The 21,288-nt window shown below is 37.3% G+C and overlaps 1 protein-coding gene across 8 annotated transcripts in view; it reads left to right on the forward strand.

Moving 5' to 3' along the window:
• Positions 1-21,288, forward strand: part of Ankhd1 (ankyrin repeat and KH domain containing 1) — a 104,433-nt gene that overhangs the window by 17,454 nt on the left and 65,691 nt on the right. For all 8 annotated transcript variants that reach the window (XM_051202374.1, XM_051202375.1, XM_051202371.1 and 5 more), the window contains exons 4-10: positions 3,479-3,626; positions 5,412-5,559; positions 9,226-9,459; positions 11,386-11,480; positions 15,573-15,810; positions 16,067-16,258; positions 20,627-20,736. In XM_051202374.1, coding sequence (XP_051058331.1) covers positions 3,479-3,626; positions 5,412-5,559; positions 9,226-9,459; positions 11,386-11,480; positions 15,573-15,810; positions 16,067-16,258; positions 20,627-20,736 — 1,165 coding nt within the window. The remainder of the gene's footprint in view (positions 1-3,478; positions 3,627-5,411; positions 5,560-9,225; positions 9,460-11,385; positions 11,481-15,572; positions 15,811-16,066; positions 16,259-20,626; positions 20,737-21,288) is intronic.

Genomic DNA, 21,288 nt, shown 5'->3' on the forward strand with positions numbered 1-21,288 from the left:
ATTTTATGTGGATTGATGTGAACATGTCAGATCCCCTAGGACTGAAGTTACAAACAGTTGTGAGCTGCCATGTGGGTGCTGGGAATTGAACCCAGGTCCACTAGAAGAACAGTGCTCTTAGTCACTGAGCTTTCTCTCCAGCCCCCTGCCTGCCTCTTTTAAGTGCTGGATTAAAGGCATGTACTACCATCAGCCCCCTTTTTTTTTTTTTTTAAGTAATTTTATTTTTATGTGTATGAGTGTTTGCATGTATGTATGCTCACTACATGTACGCTGTCCTTCCCCCACAAATCTACTGCATGGACCAGAAAATGTTTTGTTTTTTGAAACAGAGTCTCACTATCTTGTCCTGGCTAGTCTGGGATGCTTTACATATTTTTGTATATGCTAAGTAGACCAGGCTAGACTCAGTTCACAGAGATCTGCCTATTCTGCCTCCTGAGTCCTGGGATTAAAGATGTCTTATCCTGCTAGATACTGGTTTTGTTTTTGAGACAGGGTTTCACTCTGTAGTCCCTGCAGCCCTTAAATTCTCAGCTGTCCTGCCTTAGCTTCCTTTAATGCTGGTATTAAAAGTGTGAGCCACCATCCCTAGCTTTGCATTCACTATTAAATATTTTTGTGGGTATTTGGTATTATAGTATACAAGAAATCCAAACTGAGTAAGACTAGTTTCGTCTTCAAAATAAGTTACAGTAAATCTAACCTGACTACTTATTTAGTCACAAATGAAATGGATTACTTACTCAACAGTCTAGTTGCTGGTTGTTTAAGCATGGTTTGTGGAGTATGGGTATATATCAGAGCTTATTTGAAGTGTACAGTCTTAGAGGCAATATGTGGTGGCATATATATTTTGTTTTTTGTTTTTTTGTTTGTTTTTTGTTTTTCGAGACAGGGTTTCTCTGTATTGCTTTGGAGGCTGTCTTGGAACTAGCTCTGTAGACTAGGCTGGCCTCAAACTCACAGATATCCTCCTGCCTTTGCCTCTTGAGTGCTAGGACTAAAGGCATGCCTCACCATTGCTAAGCTCAGTTAGTTATTTTACAGCAATTGTTTTTACCAAGGTAAGACTTTAAGTCATAGGTTCATGTACTAAAATATCTTTGTGAATCAGTGTGGCTGTAGCCTTTAAAAGATTGTTCATCTAACTGGGCGGTAGTGGCACACACTTTTAGTCCCAGAACTCAGGAGGCAAAGGCAGGCGGATCTCTGTGAATTCGAGACCAGCAAGCCTGGTTTACAGAGTTAGTTCCAGGACAGGGCCACAGAAAAACCCTGTTTCCAAAAAAAAAAATTATTTATCTAATGCTTCAAAAGATAACTTTTTTTTTTTTTACAAAGGAAAAAAAGATAGTATCTTTGCAAAAGATCAATTAATCTTACTCATTAAGGAGGCAGAGGCAAGCAAATCTGTGAGTTCAAGGCCAGCCAGATCTACATAGTGAGTTTTAGGACAGCCAGAGACATAATGAGACCCTGTCTCAAAGAACAACAGGCCAGTTATTTGGACTCACCATGGGTGGCTTTTATGCAACCTATTATAGTGGTGTTTGTTAACACAAATAGTAGAGCCAAAAATGTGATGTCAATTTTAATTACAAGAACTCTGGATTCATTTGTAGATTATGATTACTATAAGTTAGTGCTTTGAGAAGAGCTAAGCTTCAGCCCATACCAGAAAACAGCAACAGATAAAAGGTAGTTCCTTTGGACTACATCAGTTACATTTTTAATTATTTTTAACACTTTAAGCTGAAAAACAAAACTCTAAACAAACTGGCTAACACTATAATGACAGTATTATTTTTAAAAATATGTTACAGCAAGTGTGAGAATACATGCTGCCTGTCTGTATTTGCATCACATGTGTGTGATGCTTGTGGAGGTCAGAAGAGTGTCAGATCCTTTGTAATTGACGTTATAGATGGTTGTGAACTGAACTCAGGTCCTCTGCATGAACAGCAAGTTCTCTTAACCACTGAGCCATCTCTCTAGCCCCAGAATGACTCTTTTATGTCTACCTTTGTTGACTTGTACCAGAAGAATTTCTTTTCTTGCTGATGTTTTGAGATTTGAAATTAATGTCTCTGGCCTAGAAAGATGGCTCAAGTGGTAAAAGGTCTTACTGTCAAGTCTAATAATCTGGGTTTGATTCTTGGGACCCACATGTTGGAGGGAGAAAATAAACTCATGTGAGTTGTCTTTTGACTTCTACATATTTATGCTATGGCAGAGGTTTGAAGTATACATGTATATACACACAATTAAGTAAATGTTAAAAATAATATATTATTCACCCTAAGATCCTACTGTTTTTCTTGGCTGAGAAACCCACTGCAGAGCTAGTGCTGGTGTTTTCACTGATGCTATTATGTCAGTCTATTGTCTAAATGTGAGTTTTGAATAAAGTATTTCTTTCAAATTAAGGTTATATAAAATTTTCAAAATCTTAAATTGCTAAAATGACACAGTAGTGCATGCCTTTAATCCTAGCATTTGGGAAGCTGAGGCAGGTGGATCTCTGAATCGAGGCTTACATAGTGAGTTTCAGGACAACCAGGGATATATAGAAAGACCCTGTCTTTTTAAAAATATTACTCAGATATTCTTCTAGGAACTCCAGTATTGTTGCATTTGAAAAGAACATTCATGTTTCAGAAACTTGAGGTTACAAAGTCTGAGGGCCAGTAAGGTTTGGAACTCAGATTGTCAGTCCTGGCAGTACTTGCCTCTCCCCACTCAGCTGTCTTGCTGGTCCTCAGTCGCTCTGTACCTGTCAAAATCTGTGCCAGAGTCAGATTTGGTTGAATGTGAGTGTAATCCCAGCATTACATAATAGAGTTTGGGCACCTTCTGGACTAAATTAGACCCATACCAATAAACAAACACAAATTACTTTATTTGTAGATTCTAAATCCCAACAGTTGCCTTTGAATCTGTAAGCTTTGAGGATTGCTATTTTTTTGTAGTCGACTTCAGATATGAAAAGTTTACCAGAAAGGCTTTGAAAGACAAAAACAGCAGTTACTAGGGGATGTTGGTTGGGGAAGCAGTGTAGGAAGAGAAAAGAATCAACAGAAGTAAAGGATGTATGAAAATCTGGTAATGAAATCTATACTATATATATTATTAAAAAATTAAAATAAAAATAGGGCAGAAGAGATGGCTCAGAAGATGGCTCTTACAGAGGACCTGGGTTTAGTTCCTGCAACTCACATGGTAGCTAACAATTGTCTATAAATCATAAAATATATCTATAATAATAAAAATGATAGCTATTTTCACATTTTTATTTTTGCTCAGTTGAAGTTTGTGTGTTTAATTACATTTACAAATAGGATTCTTGGTACATAAAATACTCCTGTTAATTTATCTTAATGCATTTTTTATATGTGTTTAACTATTTGACGTAATTTTGTACCATAGGATCATGAGTCTTTTACATCAGTTAATTTTGAATAATGTTTGATTTTAGTCGAAGTCTGGCAGAAGCTTGTTCAGATGGAGATGTGAATGCTGTTCGCAAATTGCTAGATGAAGGCAGAAGTGTAAATGAACATACAGAAGAAGGAGAAAGTTTGCTGTGTTTGGCTTGTTCAGCCGGATATTATGAACTGGCACAAGTAAGCAGAAATAATCTTTATTAATTTTAATAGTGCTGGAGATCATCAAATCCATGGCCTTGTGCATGTGAGATAAATGATTACCCCTGAGTTACAGCCCCAGCCCCAAAATAATTGTTAGTGTTTAAAATTATAGAGGGGTTTGTGTGTTTTAGTTATTTTTATTACTTGTAAAAGAAACTATAATTTGACGCCAGAGACCTCCTGTTTAGAAATATACACAAATCATTTTTTTTTGTATGTATGTAGTTAGGCATGGTTTATTTTTATATTGTATATTCAAAGCTAATCCTATTAAATAAGAATCACTTCTAGGCATATTTTAAGCTCTTCTGTTTTTGGAATTTTTGTGTACGTGTGCGAGTGTGTGTGTGTGTTTGAATATGTGTGGAGGTGTGTATATGTTCTAGCTAGCCAGCTTGCTCTAGAGATCTCCTGTGTCTGACTCTTAAATCTTGGAAACTCTAGCCCTTATGTTTTCTTGGTTAACACAATCTACTGAGCCATATCTTCAGTTCTAAACTTTTAAATAGTATATAAGCCAGGGAGTGGTGGCACAAACTTTAATCTCAGCACTTGGGCAGCAAATGTAGGTGAATCTCTGAGTTTAAGGCTAGCCTAGTCTACAGAGTTCTGAGATAGCCAGGGCTACACAGAGAAACTCTATTTTGGAAAAGAAAAGAAAAGAAATAGTGTATAATTGGGTCTTGAGAGATTGCATAGTGGTTAAGAGCACTGGCTGCTCTTCAAGAGGACCCAGCACCCACATGGCATCTCACAATCATCTGTAACTCCAGTTCCAGAGGATATGATGCCTTATGGCCTCTACTGGCACCATGCATGGATGTGGTATGCAGACATACAGGCAGGCAAAACACTCATACACACAAATTTTTAAAAGGAAAATAAGATAATTGGTCAGGTGAGATGGCTCAGCAGGTAAGATCACCTACTGCCAAGCCCAAGGACCCAACTTTGAGTTTGATTACTGGGACCCACATAGTGAAAAGAGAGAGATTCAATTCCTACAAGTTGTCTTCTGACTTCCACCTTTGTGCTGTGATCCTTGTGTGCCTATTCACACACAAAGAATTAATAAAATGTAATTTAAAAAAAAAAGCACAAATAGCTAAGGTGGTGGTGCCCACCTATAATTTTAGCAATTGAAAGACTAGGGCAAGCAGATAACAAGTTCAAGGCCAGGCTGGGTTACATAATGAATCCCTGTCTCAAAAAACAATGAAAAAACGAAAAAATATAACTATAAGGGAAAGCAGAAGTTTATTTTTACTGCATTCAGATTATCCCTGTTCTAATGTTTTTTCCTTCTAAATGGAGCAATCTTGGGAAATAAACAGTTTTTATTGTTCTCTTGCTAGACAATCTCAAACAGCGCAAATTCTTTTACAAGAGCAGACACATATAATAGGATGGCTAATGAGATCTTTATTTAAAAGTTAACACGTAATAGCTAGGAGTGGTGGTGCATGCCTATGATCCTAGCATCTGGATTGTAGAGGCAGGAGGACCGGGATTCAAGGTTGTCCTTGGCTGCCTAGTTAGTTTGAGAGCAGCCTCATATGTATGAGATACTCTCTCAAATGGTGTTAGAAAAATATATGAACTGACCTGTTACCCTGACCAATAAAAAAATAGATTTTCCTAAAAAGTGATTTTTCCTTATTTTTTAACCCTATCTCAAAAGGTTATCTTGTCAGATAGAATATTTTGTCTGTAAGTACTATTAACAGTAAGCAATAATAACATCTTTGTGTGTTTTTAAAGGTACTGCTAGCTATGCATGCTAATGTTGAAGATAGAGGGAATAAAGGAGATATAACTCCTCTGATGGCAGCTTCCAGTGGAGGTTATTTAGATATTGTGAAATTATTACTTCTTCATGATGCAGATGTCAACTCCCAGTCAGCAACAGGTATGTATAAATTGATATGAAAGAAAAATTGACATAATTTTTTTAATTATATTAAAAATTGACTGCCATGTAGTGGTGGCACACGCCTTTAATCCCAGCACTCATGAGGCGGAGGCAGGTGGATCTCTGTAAATTTGAGGACTGCCTGATCTATACAGCGAGTCCAGGATAGCTGTGGGTACATAGAGAAACCTTATCTCAAAAGTAAAAAAAAAAAAAAAAATCAAAATATGTAATTTATTATAACATGATAAATAAAAATTTGATTATAGAGCATTGATGAGATGGCACAGTGGGTAAGGTACTTGCTGCCAGGGTTAAAATCCTGACTTCAATTTCTGGGATGCACATGGCAGGAGAGAGCCAACTCTTGAAAGTTGACCTCTTATTTTACACTCAGGCCATGGCATAGACATATCCCACCTCATTCACATACAAAACAAGTAAATGTAATAAAAATTTTTAGATTATTGGGGGAAATAAATGGAAAGCTTCTGAAAATAATCTTGACTTTGATATCTTTAAAAGTCTTCGTTGTAGTTGTTGAACTATGGTCTCAGTGTGTAGACCAGGATGGCCTTTGCCCTCAAAAATCCTCTTTTTTTTCAACCTTTGAGAGTGTTGGGATTATAGCATATACCACCATGCATGGCTAAAAAGTCTTTTAAGCCATGCATCCTTACTGAAATCCTAGCACTCAGGAGTTTGAAGTAGGGGAGCTTCTTGAGTTTAAAGATAGGACCTTTACAACAACGAATCTAACATAAACTTGAACCAGGCGTAGTGGTACTTGTGTATAATCTTAGCATTTAGGACCTGAGACAGGAGGATTGCTGTGTGTTGAAAACACGTGTTGGATATATATGGTCTTCCAGGACAGTTCTAGTCTGCATAATGAAACCATCTCAAAAACAAATAGTGTAGGTTCGATTTGGTCAAGTTGAACAGTTTTTCTGCTACAAATAGTTTCTTTTCTTTTTCCCAGAGATATGTAATGTATAAAGAAAATGTTATGAGCTTTATCTCCTGTAGTTCTTTATCTCATTTAAGTATAGATCCTTTGATTTGGTGTTTGAGGTATCAGATTTTTCTTTTATGGTATGATGAATACATTTATTAGTAAGAAAGTGCTGCTCACCCCCAACTTTTAGCAGACTACTGGTATATATCAGAAGCATGATTTAAATTTATATCTAGGGCTGGGAACTTAGATAAGGTGGCATAGTACTTGCCAAGCGTGCATGAAACCCTGAGTTCAACTGGGTTTATGGTTTGAAAGCATTAGAGTCCGTGATGGTGGTGCAAAGACATGGTACAAGAATAACTGAGACCTCACTTTTTTTTTTTTTTTTTTTTTTTTTTTTGAGACAGGGTTTCTCTGTGTAATAGTACTGGCTGACCTGGAACTCACTCTGTAGACCAGGTTGACCTTGAACTCAGAGATCCACCTGCCTTTGCCTCCCTAGTGCGGGGGTTAAAGGCATGTGCCAGTGGGGGAGAGCTCACATCTTGATCTTTAAGCAGAGGGAGAGGGAGAGAAGGAGAGAGAGAGAGTATATGCATTGGGAGTGGTAGAAATCTTTTGAAACCATAAAGCCAGTCCCCAGTGACATACCTCATCCAAGACTACACCTCCTGATCCTTCCCAAAGAGTTCCACCAACTGAGGACCACATATCCAATCATATAGCCTATGGGGGCCATTCTCACTCAAAGCACTGTATTTCACTCCATGACTCCCAGTAGGTTTGTGGTCATATCATAATGCAAAATACATTTAGTATAACATTAAAAGTCTTTAATAGTCTTATAGTCACAGTGTCAATACTGTTTTAAAGTAAGTCTTCTGAGACCCAAGGCTAGTGGTTCTTAACATGTAGGTTGCAACTCCTTAGAGTCAGATGACCCTTTCACAGGGGTGGTCTAGTACCATTGGGAAACACAGATACTTACATTATGATTTCATAACAGCAATAAAATTACAGTCATGAAGTAGAAGTAGCAATGAAAATTATTCAGTGGTTACGGGGTAGGGGGGTCACCAAGCCATGCGGAACTATATTAAAGGATCAAAGCATTAGGAAGGTTGAGAGCCACTGTTAAAGGCAGTCTCTTAATTGTGACCCCCTTTAAAATCAGAAAGAAAATTACATACTTTTAACTTACAATGGCACAGAATAAATAAACATTACCATTACAAAAGGGACTTCTGTAGGGTGCAAGGTGCCTAGTCTTGTCCCGCCACCGCGCCAGCCCCAAATAATACACAGAGACTCTGTATTTGCTTGGTACCAGATGTCTTTTTACAGGTACCTGCTCACCATTTGAGGCACAAATATAGTTATTCTCTTTTTGGGAATTACAAAACAAAACAACAACCAAGCTAGGTGGTTCAAACCTGTAGTTCTGGCCTGGACCCGGGGAGGGGGCAGTTTAAGGTAAGCCTAGGTTGCAAAGTTGTGCCATCTCGAAAATAAGAAACATTATTGAGATGACTCGTACCTTGGAATTCGTGTTTTGAGTGTGCAGTTCTAGAGTTATGCAGTTTAATTTTAGATTAATTCTGTCACTATTAAAAGATTTCTACATAGGGCCAGGGTTCCACAGTCTCAGCGCCTACATTTGGGCTCACACCTATCTCTAATTCCAATGCCAAGAATCTAATGCCCTCTTCTGACCTCCTTGAGCACCAGGCATACGTGTGGTATACATACTACATATATGTACATATATGCAGGTCAAATACTCATAAATAAATCTAAAAAAAAGATAATAAAGGATCTCTGCCCATTTGCATTCAGCTCAGTTTTAAGCAACCACTATTCTGATTTCTGTGTTTAGATTTGCCATTCTACACCTTTTATATTGTCTAGACAGTTAAAATGTATAGCATTTTGCTGGGTATTGGTGGCGATTGCCTTTAATCCTGGCACTCAGGAGGCAGGGGCAGGCGGATCTCTGTGAGTTTGAGGCCAGCCTGATTTACAGAGTGAGTTCCAGGACAGGCTCCAAAGCAATACAGAGAAACCCTGTCTCGAAAAACAAAAAACAAACAAACAAAATATATATGTGCATATATATAATTTTATATTATGCTTTGAAGACATTCTGTCAGAAAATAAAAATATGCTTTAAATTGATGACAGTAAAAAACAAACTAGGAATGTTTTATTTATTTGTTTATTTATCTTTGGTTTTTCAAGACAGGGTTTCTCTGTGAAATAGGCCTAACCTGGAACTTGATCTATAGACCAGGCTGGTTGCCTAGCTATCCTGGAACTTGCCCTGTTGACCAGGCTGGCCTTGAACTCACAGAGTTCCACCTGCCTCCTGAGTGCTGGGATTAAAGGTGTGCACCACCGCTGCCCAGCCATAGGGATGATTTTTTTTTACAGGTGTAATTCCAGCTACTCATGAAGTTGAGGCAACTGTATTGTGAGTTCCAAACTAGTGTGGGGAACTTGTGAAAAGACTACAGGGTAGGAGTGGGAGGAGAACATGTTTGTCTAGCATGTGTGAGACCCTGGGTTGAATCTCTTAACACTTACAAAAACAACACACAAAATGTATAACTTGCGATAGTAGTTATGGTTTATGTCAAGGAATTGGAGAGAGATAACTAAAACTGTAATAATTCATAATTTTGTACTTTTTTGTTCTTTGTTAGGGAATACTGCACTAACTTATGCCTGTGCTGGAGGGTTTATTGACATTGTAAAAGTGCTGCTTAATGAGGGTGCAAATATAGAAGACCATAATGAAAATGGACACACACCCCTAATGGAAGCAGCCAGTGCAGGTCATGTGGAAGTTGCCAGAGTTCTTCTAGATCACGGTGCTGGCATCAACACTCATTCTAATGAGTTCAAAGAAAGTGCTCTAACACTTGCCTGCTACAAAGGTACTTTTTATGTCAGAATATTTACAATTGTTCTCATAACGACTTCAAATATTCAAGCATTGAGTATTTGTGTTAATTTATATTTTCCTTGTTTACCTGAATATTATTAACTTTATTTTCTTCCTTATGGTATAAACTTGCATTATAAGGTACATTAGAAAGTCCATTTTAGCCTGTATTTTCTGTACTATCCATATACATACATACATACATACATATATATTTATTATTATTTTAACTCATTTGTCTATGATGTCAACCAAAAAACTTACAGCTTTAAGGATTCTGTTATTTAATACCCTTTGTTCTATATGATTCTTCCATTAAATAATTATACACAGGTCTACTGATTCACAGTTGATATAGAAAAACCTAAAAATGGTTGTAGCACAAAGAAAAATTTAACTGTCCTGTAATATTACCATCTAAAGGGGAAAAAGCATGTAAATAATATTTTAGTATATGTCCAGTGTATTTTAAATAAGTTTTTAAACTTATTTAACAGTTTTATAGTCTGTTTATTTTATTTAGTAGTATATCATGAATATATGTTCATCTCAATAAGGGCTCTTGTAATATATTTTTTGATGATCACATAGTATTTTAGTTAGATTGGTTTATCTGCATATACCACAAAACACAATATGATTTGTACAGAAGTGAAACCTAAGACTAAAGTGTCTTGTGTTAATATTGCAATTCAATTTTGTCATCAAGGTCCAAGAGTGTTATTTTTCTATTGTACATCCTAGAAAATAATTTCTGTCCTCAATGTTATCTGTAGCCCAAGAGGCAGCTAGAGCACAACACTACATACTTTAGGATAAAGAGGACAAGAGCAAAGTAGCAACTGCTTTCCAATTTATTAGTAAGTTTCTTTTAAGAAGTCTTCTAGAAATTTCACTTTGTAACTCTCACTGCATTCCACTGCCCCCTTCACCCCCCCAAGGAAGACTGGAAAATGAGTTAGGCAAGCCACCACCTAGGTAAAATTGAAGTCCTGTTTCTCGAGAATAATAAGAATGGATGTTGAATAGGGAACTTACAATCTCTGCCAAATACATGAAATGGATACACCATAATTCATATTGTTGAACACTAATTGTTCCAGTCTTTTACTGTTATTTAAAAACACTGTGATAATATCCTTCTGCAGAACTTTTTTGCCTAATCTCTGATTATTTCCTTAGGCTAAATTCTGCAAGTGGAATTGTTGGGTCAAAGGGTATGAACATTTCTAAGGCTTTTGATTTATACTTCCAAATTGCCTTCTAGAAAGGTTGGACCAGTTTACTAGGTGTTTCAGACTCACTTGGTTGTCTGAGAACCCCTTTACCCATCTTTTACCCTCTCCAGTAGTCGGCATTATCATTCTCTTTACTCTTTGCCATTTTGGTGGCTAAAATAATGTGTCTCATTTAATATCTCTTATATCAGTTTAATATCCATTGATGTATCTTTTTAATTACCATTTTATATCCTTCACCTGTTTTACACTGGAATGTTAGTATTTTTCTCATTGACTATTACATTTTTTTTTTTTTAAATTAAATGTATCAAGAGGATTGGAATTATTTTTAAAAGGAGTTGCTTTTCTGTGTCACAGTGAAGTTATGGTGTTTTTATAGAAAATATGTTCCAATAAACTTTACCTGGCTTTCTATTTGATTCCAGTGTTTTGATAGTTTATATAAATTAAATCAGAAAACAAACATGATTACTAAACTAGAAGTATGTGCTTTAGAAAGTCAGTCTTTAAATCTTAGAAAGTATGACCTTATTGAGAATGCATCTCCTTGTTTTCAGTTGACTTTGTAAGACTGTCATTGAATCATTAAATTCAAATTAAGACAATAGATTATAGATAGACATTTGAAAACACTCATGCATTTAATTGATAGTTAATTCTTTAACCTTGTTTTTAAGGCCATTTGGATATGGTTCGATTTCTGCTTGAAGCTGGTGCAGATCAAGAGCATAAAACTGATGAGATGCACACTGCCTTAATGGAGGCTTGCATGGTAATTTAATTGTGATCACTTGAAATTTTGTGGGGGAAAATTTATGTATTTGTCTGAGAATTATTATTATTATTGTTTCTGGGGTGTGGGTGTATGTGTGTGGGTATATGTGTGTAGATACATATGCCTTTAGAAGCCCCAAGGACGGACAACCTTGGGTGTTATTTCTCTGTATATTCCATCCACCTTACTTGTTGAGGCAGGGTCTCTCACTGGCCCAAAACTACCTAAGTAGAATAGGCAGGCTGGCTTTGAGTTTTAATGATCTGAATATGTCCACCTCACTATTATGTACCAACACACCTAGTTTTATTCCTCTTCTGTTTTCTTCTGTGGGTTCTGGTGCCTAAACTCATGTCCTTATGTTTACATAACAACCACTTAACTGAGTTTAGTTTTCAAAAATTATTAATGTTTGGCTTGTATTTTTAACTGAATTTTAAGTAAAAAAAAATAATGCTTTAATATATGGTCTTTTAGAGGGTGATAGCAACTATTAATCTTAATGTAATGTTTTTAGAGTTCATTTTTGTTTTGTTTTGTTTTTCTGTGTAGCACTTGCTGTCCTGGAGTTCACTTTGTAGATTATGCTGGCCCTGAACTCATAGGGTTCTGCCTGTCTCTGCCTCCCAAGTACCCACACAGCTCTTTCCTTATTTGTTTGTTTATTTATTTTGGTTTTTCGAGACAGGGTTTCTCTGTGGAGCTTTGTAGACCAGGCTGGCCTGAAACTCACAGAGATTCTCTTGCCTTTGCTTCCCGAGTGCTGGGACTAAAGATGTGCGCCACTACCACCTGGCTTCTTCATTTTTTATTTTATGTGTATGGGTATATTTCCTGCAAGTATGTCTCTGTACCATGTGTGTGCAGTGCCCATGGAGTTCAGAAAAAGGTGTCAGATCCCCTGGAACTGGACTATGGGTCTTGAGAATCAAACCTGGATCATTTGGAAGAGCAGCAGTACTCTTAACTGCTGAGCTCCATCCCAGAAATATTAATAAAACTCTCTTTTTCTTTTTTTGGTTTTTCAAGACAGGGTTTCTCTGTATAGCTTTGGAGACTGTCCCGAAACTAGCTCTTATATATTAGACTGGTCTCAAACTCAGAGATCCGACTGCCTCAACCTCCCAAGTGTGAGGATTAAAGGTGTGCGACACCACCGCCCAGTTTTGAGATGTTAGATATATTTCCAAAATGTCTATCTGTTGTTTTGTTTTCTTATTGGTTTTACATTAGCTCACATTGGTCTGAAATTGAAGCTAGCTGTTTACTATGATCCTCCCTGTCTCAGTTTCTTTTTCTTTCTTTCTTTTTTTCTTCTTTTATATGTGTTGGTGTTTTGTGATGGGTGTCAGGTCCCCTAGAACTGGAGTGACAGACAATTGTGAGCTGCCATGTGGTTACTTAAAATTGAACAGGTCCTCTGGAGGAGCAGTCAGTGCTCTTAACCACTGAGCCATCTCTCCAGTCCTCCTGTCTCAGTTTCATGAGTGCTGGGATTACAGGTTGTAAACTATCATGTCCCTGTGTGTGTGTGTGTGTGTGTTTTTTTTTTTTTTTTTTTTTTTGATATTATCCTGTTGTCCAGTTACTAGTTTCTTATCGGCTAGCTCTATCTTAATTATTAACCCATTTCTGCTGATCTATGTATTTCTCTTACCGGGGAGCTGGCGGCATACTGCTTTCTTCAGACTCTCCATCTTGACTCTCCTTACTACTTCCTATTTCCTCCTTGTCTCCTAGTCCCTCCTATCTTCCTTTCCTATTGGCCAACAGTGCTTTATTATTAACCAGTATGAAAAACATATACAGAATGACATCTCCCATCGTGTGTTTTGGTTTTTTGAGACAGGGTTTCTTCACTTTGGAGCCTATCCTGGCACTTGGTCTGTTCTGTAGACCAGGTAGGCCTCAAACTCCCAGAGATCTGCCTGCCTCCGACTCCCAAGAGCTGGTATTAAATAAAGGCTTGCACCACCACCGCCTGGCCTTACATTTTTATATTAAAATGCTATAAAGAGGACCAGTGAGTTGGTTCAATGAGTAAAAACTTGGCACACAAACTGAATGTCCTAAATTGGCCCCTTAAAACCCATGATGGAAGGTTCTATTGAGAAACAGATGCTCAGTTCATTGACCCATTAATTTACTGACTGGATAATTTGTGACATGAGTTTTTTTGTTTCCTCCAGACTTATTTATGTTACACGTATAGATGTATAGATGTTCTACTGGCATGTATGTATCTCTGCATACTACATGTATGCCAGTTGTCAGCTTCCATGTAGGTGCTGAAAATTGAACCCTGGTCCACTGAAAAGAACATTCAGTGCTCTTAATCCAGGAGTTATCTCTCCAGCCACACAAATTCACTTATTAGTGATATTGTGATCATTTTTGAAATTGGAATGATACAACATTTGACTTTGTATGCTTGTAACAAGTATTAAAGCAAAGACAATTTTTGAAGTCAAGAATTTAAAGATTTTATTATATATATATATATATATGATGTTCTGCCTGCATATATGCCTGTACACCAGAAGAGGGCACCAGATTTCATTATAGGTGTGCGACCATGTGGTTGCTGGGAATTGAACTCAGAATCTCTAGAAGAGCAGCCAGTACTCAACCTCTGAGTTGTTGACGTCAAGAATTTAAAATTGAGGACTGAGAGTCTGGAGAGATAACCCATAAGTTAAGTGTCTTAGTCACTCATTGTTCTGTTACTGTAAAGAGATATAGCGACCAAGGAGACTTTTATGAAAGAAAGCATCTAACTGGGGGCTTGATTATATTTTCAGAGGGTTAGTCCATTATCATCATGGCAGGAGTATGATAGCATGCATAGCACTAAGGTAGTAGCTAAGAGCTACATCCTGATTCATAGGCAGCAGGTAGAGACACAGAGAGATACATACATACATACATACCCGGACCTGGTGTGGGCTTTGAAATCTCAGTGTCCACCCCCCAGTGACACAACTCCTCCAACAAGGCCACAATAACTCCTAATCCTACTCAAACGTTCCACCCACTAAGGACTAGACATTTAAATGTATGAATCTGTGGGGCCAGTCTCATCTAAACAACCACAGAGGGCTTACTGCTCATGCAGAGGACCTAAGTTTAGATCCCAGCACCCATATGGTGGCTCCAAACTACCTGTAACTAGCTCTAGGGGATCCAGTGCCCTCTGACCTCCTAGCACATGGTGCCCATAAACTCATTGGCACAAAAATATATACATAAATAAAAATGAATCTGTTTTTAAAAATTGAGGATTTGAATGAGCTCAGTGGTTAAAATATAGGCTTAGCATATGTAAGATCCTGATGAATAATTTACATGCAAATAAAGCCTTTATGTTTTTAAAATATTCTTTGCCTTGGTGCAATAGGTTGTTATGATGAGGCAAAGATAAAGCAGTTCGAATCCATAGTTAAGTGACAAAAATCTCAATTGGTAACAATTTCACAATTCAAATTATGATTGTTTGTTTGGTTGGTTTGGCTTGGGATTTTCTCTTTGTTTATTTTTGTCAAGCTTTCCTTTCTAAAGAAGATCTAGTACAGTTTCTACATTTAAAAATAGAAAGCCTCTAAATTTGAGAATGTGGTTATGTTTGACCAGATAGTTGTATGAATAGTAATTCTTTTTGAGGTACTGTTGACTGGATTTGGTACTTGTTTTGAACCTCAAAGAATATAAAACTTCAAAGTTATTTGTAATTGTGACTGTTTGTTTTAAAGTCCAATTTTTAAAAATAAATTTTGTGAAAATTAAGGTAATTTAATATTTTAATTTTTATTTTATGTGCATTGGTATTTTGTCTGCATGTATGTCTGTGTGAGGGTCTTGGATCCTAGATTGCTAGGAATTGAACTTAGGTCCTCTAAAGAAACATCTCTCCAGCCCCTTAAGTATTTAAAAAATAGTATTGATTAGGTAAGGATCAGGTGGCATGATAATAACATATGTTATATAACCTACATCAGCCAATCTTTCTTTAGACCCTTGTTTGCCTTCCACTTTTAAAAAAAACTGTAAATAAAAAGTTCTTTGTCTTGTTTTATCTCTGGACATCTGCAGGATGGACATGTGGAAGTGGCTCGTTTGCTTTTGGACAGTGGAGCTCAAGTGAATATGCCTGCGGATTCCTTTGAGTCTCCACTGACTCTAGCTGCTTGTGGTGGGCATGTTGAGTTGGCAGCACTGCTTATTGAAAGAGGAGCAAATCTTGAAGAAGTTAATGATGAAGGATACACACCCTTGATGGAGGCTGCTCGGGAAGGGCATGAAGAGATGGTGGCACTGCTGTTGGCACAAGGTAGAACCATTGTACTTTATAAAAACTCATGTTCTTTTGTGCTTTGTGTATTGGTTGCAGTAGATACTGTTTTTGCGCTGATGAGAAAATAAATTTTGTGTAGCCTAGGCAGGCCTTGAACTTGCAATCTTATAAAATTCTCAATACTCTAGAAAGACCAGCCTAAGCAGAGATGATAGATGATTTATCATCATCTTTGAATACTGTGTTGTAATTCTCTTTAGTTAGTTCTGTCTTTTGTTGTGCTTTCTTTCAGGTGCAAATATAAATGCCCAGACAGAAGAAACCCAAGAAACTGCCCTTACCTTGGCTTGCTGTGGAGGCTTTTCTGAAGTTGCAGATTTCCTGATTAAGGCAGGGGCTGACATAGAACTTGGCTGCTCCACACCTCTCATGGAGGCTTCCCAGGAGGGACACCTGGAGTTGGTTAAATATTTGCTGGCTGCTGGTATGTGGCTTTAAAAATGCCTTTATCACAGAAAGAAAAATACAAACAATACTTTACTTATATGTGTCAAATATAAAATCAATTGAATTAAGAAATACAGAGTGCAGAGGTGACCACCAGAATCTGTGGATGATGTAAGAGGATGAAGAATCTACAGTAAAAAAAGGAATGTTGGCAAAGTGTGCCAAGGTTCAGTGACTTACAGAATGGTGCTTAAGAGTAATGGAGTGTCTTATTTAAAAAAAAAAAATTAGAGAGAGAGCATATGAGGGTGTAAGTACAGGCTACATGTGCTATAGCACATACATGGAAGAGAGAGGACAGCCTTGAGCACTTGATTGTGTCTTTCCACTGATGATTTCAGTAATTAAACTCAGGTTGTTAGACTTGTGTCATAAGTGCTTTCACTTGCTAAGCTATCTCTTCATCTCCTAATTCAAGATTTCTAATCTGAATGTGGGTGTTTTTATCACCAAGAAATAATATGCCAGGTGATAGATAACTAATGTGATTTGATTATTCTAGTGTGTTCTTAACATTGACCCTATAATGTATACAGGTATTGTCTGTCGTCTATTATTAAAAATAAAATTAAGGTAGGGATGTAGCTTAGTGTTAGATGGCTGCTTAGTATACATTAAGCTCTGGGATTGCTAATTTGTTGTACATCTGTAGTCTCTGGGAAGCTAAGGATGGAAGATCACCTAAGCCTAGCAGTGTGAAGCCAGACTGAGAATAATTCAAGACCTTGTCTTTAATAGACTTATTAATGTTGTTAGTATCTGCTTAGTGATTGTAAGGCCTCTTATAAACTCTCCATTCTTTTCTTTTGTAAGAAAAGTTAATTCTTCCTGCTTAATCTGTGTTGGCATATGGCATGATACCTAAAACCTGTTCATTTTTTGACATTTTTAAGTTGCCTGAAAAAGAAAATAAAGGGGTTTGATGGCTCTGCTGACAAAGCACTTGCCATGCAAGCATGAGTGTCTTACCCAACCCCTATGTTTTTAAAGCTGGGTGGGCCAGATGGCCAGCATGTAACCTCAGAGATAGGGAAGTGGAGACAGGGAATCTGCAGAGCAAGGTGGCTAGCTGGACTGTGGCAGGCTTCAGATTCAGAAAAAGATTCTACCTCAATAAATACAATAATGATCAAAGAAGACACCCAGTGCCACTTTGGCCTTTACAAACATTTGCAAGTATGTTCTACACACACACATACACATACATGCACTAATGCACACCACAGCAACATTCATAGACCCAAAAAAGTAGGATATAATTTTGTTGACAAAATTGTTTTAGATACTTGCGCTTCATTAATATCAAGTAATAAGTATCATACTTTACAATGTATGTTGTCTGTAGGATATGCCAGAAAAAAAGTTGATAAACTTTTTCTTTTAGAAGTAATATTGAATTTCTCATTTTATCCAGGTCTGATTCATTCTTTTAAAGCTTAAGTCTGATATGGTGCACATGGCTGTAATCCCCATGTTAGGGAGGTAGAAGCAGGAGGATCCAGCCTGGTCTATAAATTGAGTTCTAGGCCAGCCAGGACTACATAGTGAGATTATGTCTGAAACAAAACAAAAGAACTTATATTGGTGAGTCAGGAGTCCAAGACCATCTTTGGCCACTTAAGAGCACATCTGAGATATATGAGACCATGTAGCCACAAACCAACAACAAAACAAAAGGACTTACTGAATACTAGATATTTTACTCAGCTTTTGCATTATTTCTATTAATTGCCTCTAGTCTGAGCTGGGCAGAGGTGGCACCCACCTTTAATCCCACCAGTAGGGAGTTTGAGGCTAGCCTGATCTACAGTGAATTTCAGGACAGCCTGGACTGTTACATAGAGAAACCCTGTCTTGAGAAACCAAGCCAAAGAAAGAAAGAAAGAAAGAGAGAGGGAGGGAGGGAGGGAGGGAGGGAGGGAGGGAGGGAGGGAGGGAGGGAGGGAGGGAGGAAGGAAGGAAGAAAGGAAGGAAGGAAGGAAGAAAAGTAGCTGGACTTAGTGGTGCATGCCTTTAATCTGAGCACTTGGGGCTCTTTGATTTCAAAGCCAACTTGGTCTACATAGCAAGTTGCAGACCCTTGAAACTCACTGATGCACAGTTGCTACATAATCTCACCAAGCTAACCTTGCTAGCATTCAGTAGTTTTAAACATTTAACTCCTGGTAATACTCTTGTTGTGTCTCAGTTGACTCTCATATTTGGGAGCTATTGCTGATTTAAAGGATATAGTTTCCAGAATTCTCCCATTAGAATGATGATTCCAACATCAACCAATCTCTTTCTTATTTTGGCTTTGGTTTGAGTGTGTTTTGTTTTCTGTGACAGTCTCTTGTGTAGGACAAGCTGGTCTTGACTTTGAACTCCTGGTACTCTTCATCTTCCTTCTTTCACCTCCCAAGTAAACACTTTTTACTTTTTTTGTTTTTTTATTTTACTTTATTTTGTTTTTTAGTTTTTTAAGACAGTTTCTCTGTTTAGTCTTGGCTGTCCTGGAACCCACTTTGTAGACCAGGTTGGCCTTGAACTCACCAAGATCCACCTGCAACTGTCTCCTGAATACTGGGGTTAATGGTGTGCACCACCAACACTCAGTCAACACTTTTTGCTTTTAATTTTTATTACATGTTATTTAAAGTTTTACTTATGTGCATGTGTATGTACATCTGCACCATATATATACAATGTCTCTACAGGACAGAAGAGAGTGTAGGATACCCCAGAACTGGAGTTGGGGTGATTGTTAGCTGCTGTATTGGTACTAGAAACTGAAACCAAGTCTTTTGCAACAGCAGTGTTCTTTACCTCTGAGCTCTCTGCAGCCCCTAAGCATAATTTGTAAATCTTTAAAAATCAATTTTCATAAATATACACAATGGTTTAGTATGTCTATAAAAATAAGGTTAAAAATCGCCACAATACTTTTTTTTTTCCCTGCTTCTAAGAACCAGGGTATGGTAACACATATCTTTAATCCCAGCATTCAGGGAGGCAGATGCAGGGGGATCTCTGTGAACTAGAGTCTAGCCTGTTCTTCATAGCAAGCTCCTAGACATCTAAGACTACATGGAGAGACCTTGTCTCAAAATACCAGAAAACAAAAACACAGGGTAGCTGAGTAGCCATTGCTGGCCTCAAATTCACAGAGCGCTGCCTGTCTCTGCCTCCAATACACATTACTATGCATAAAAAAATTTAATCTGCAGGTTCTCTATAGTTTTTCATATTTTTTTCCTTGTGATTTTTGTTGTTGAACAAATGGTGAATTTATTCTTCAGGCTTCCCAATGTATTGTATTTCTTGTATTTCTGTGATTACACTTGCCTTTCTCTCTCTCTCTCTCTCTCTCTCTCTCTCTCTCTCTCTCTCTCTCTGTCTGTGTGTGTGTGTGTGTGTGTGTGTGTGTGTGTGTGTGTGTATCTCCCCCCCCCCAGACAGGGTTACTATTGTATAATAGTCCAGAAACTTGCTTTATAGATCAGGCTGGCCTCAGAACTCACAGAGAACCACCTGCTTTGCCTCCCTAGTGCTAGGATTAAAGGTGTGCATCACCACCACTTGACTCTTTGGTGTTTCTTAAAATTACTATCTGTGTGCATAGTCCTGCATTTGTGTGTGTGTGTGTGTGTGTGAGTATGTGTGTGAGTATGAGTACATGGCCACAAGTATACCACAGTGTGCATGTGGAGGTCAGAGGACAACTTAGTTGAAGTCAGTTTTCTTCATTCCTCTACCTTTTTTGTGGGTTCCACATATCAAACACGTTGTCAGACTTGTGTGGCACTGTTAGCCTGCAGAATTATTTTACTAGCCTTTATTTTTAAGGTCCTTTGGACTGTAGGACTTTTTAATTGGTTAGGGTTAGCAAATATATATTTTTCTTAAACATTTTAAAAAATATGTCATAAATTCATTGTTAGTACTTCGAATTTAGAACCACAAGGCTTTATAATTAATGTGTTTGCTCTTAATGAGAAAAATTTCCATTCTTACCAAATAATTTGAATCATAATATCCAGAGATGTTTTAGAACACAACAAACCAATATTGTTATCAATATGAATATTTACTGTTTAAATTTTTTATTTTTGTATCTATTACTTATGTTCTGTCCGATATACAAGCAAATTTTCTGCTTTATAGTAATTGCTTTTTTGTGAGGCAGAACACATTTTCATGAAGTTTAGTTAAAGGAAATAAGACAAAAAGACAAAATATACCTAACTGTATTTTGATAGTATTTTCATATTTTGAATTCTTCAGTTTCACCATATTGTAAAATTAGACTAATATAATTCCACTACTCCAGGGTAAATGTGTGATTTTATTTTTATTTTTTTTCTAGGTGCTAATGTGCATGCTACCACAGCAACAGGAGACACAGCTCTAACCTATGCTTGTGAAAATGGACATACAGATGTTGCAGATGTTTTACTTCAAGCAGGGGCACATTTAGTAAGATATTTTAAATTTCAAATATTTGTGCATAAATGATAATATTTATTCATGGCTACCTTTTAGAAAACATTGTTAATGATCAATAGTTTGTACAATTTGAATAAAATAAGGATTGGTAGTATGGCACCCTGTGTAAAAGGCTTGCTGCAAAGAGTTGACAGCTTGAGTTTAATTCCCAGAACTCACCTGATAGAAAAAAAGATAACCAACTCTCAATAGTTGTCCTCAAACCTCATGTGTGCATGTGAACACACACACACACACACACACACACACACACACACACACACACACACACACACAAAGATTCAATTAAATAAGCCAAGCGTTTGAAAATGTTTAATAGAAAATACTGTTTCTTTTCCTAATTATTAGTTTCTCATCATATCCCCATTTAACCTGGATAAGGCCCCAGATCCAGCTCCCAGTATTACAAAAGGAGACAAAAGCTGATACTGTTAACCATCCTACTAACAGCATTACCATATTCTATTTTTCCTGCCCTTTTGTATTTGGCTTTTCTTAATATCCAATTAAGTGGCAAGTTCA

The sequence above is a fragment of the Phodopus roborovskii genome, unplaced genomic scaffold, assembly GCF_943737965.1.
Source record: "Phodopus roborovskii unplaced genomic scaffold, PHOROB, whole genome shotgun sequence".
Classification (NCBI taxonomy): domain Eukaryota; kingdom Metazoa; phylum Chordata; class Mammalia; order Rodentia; family Cricetidae; genus Phodopus; species Phodopus roborovskii.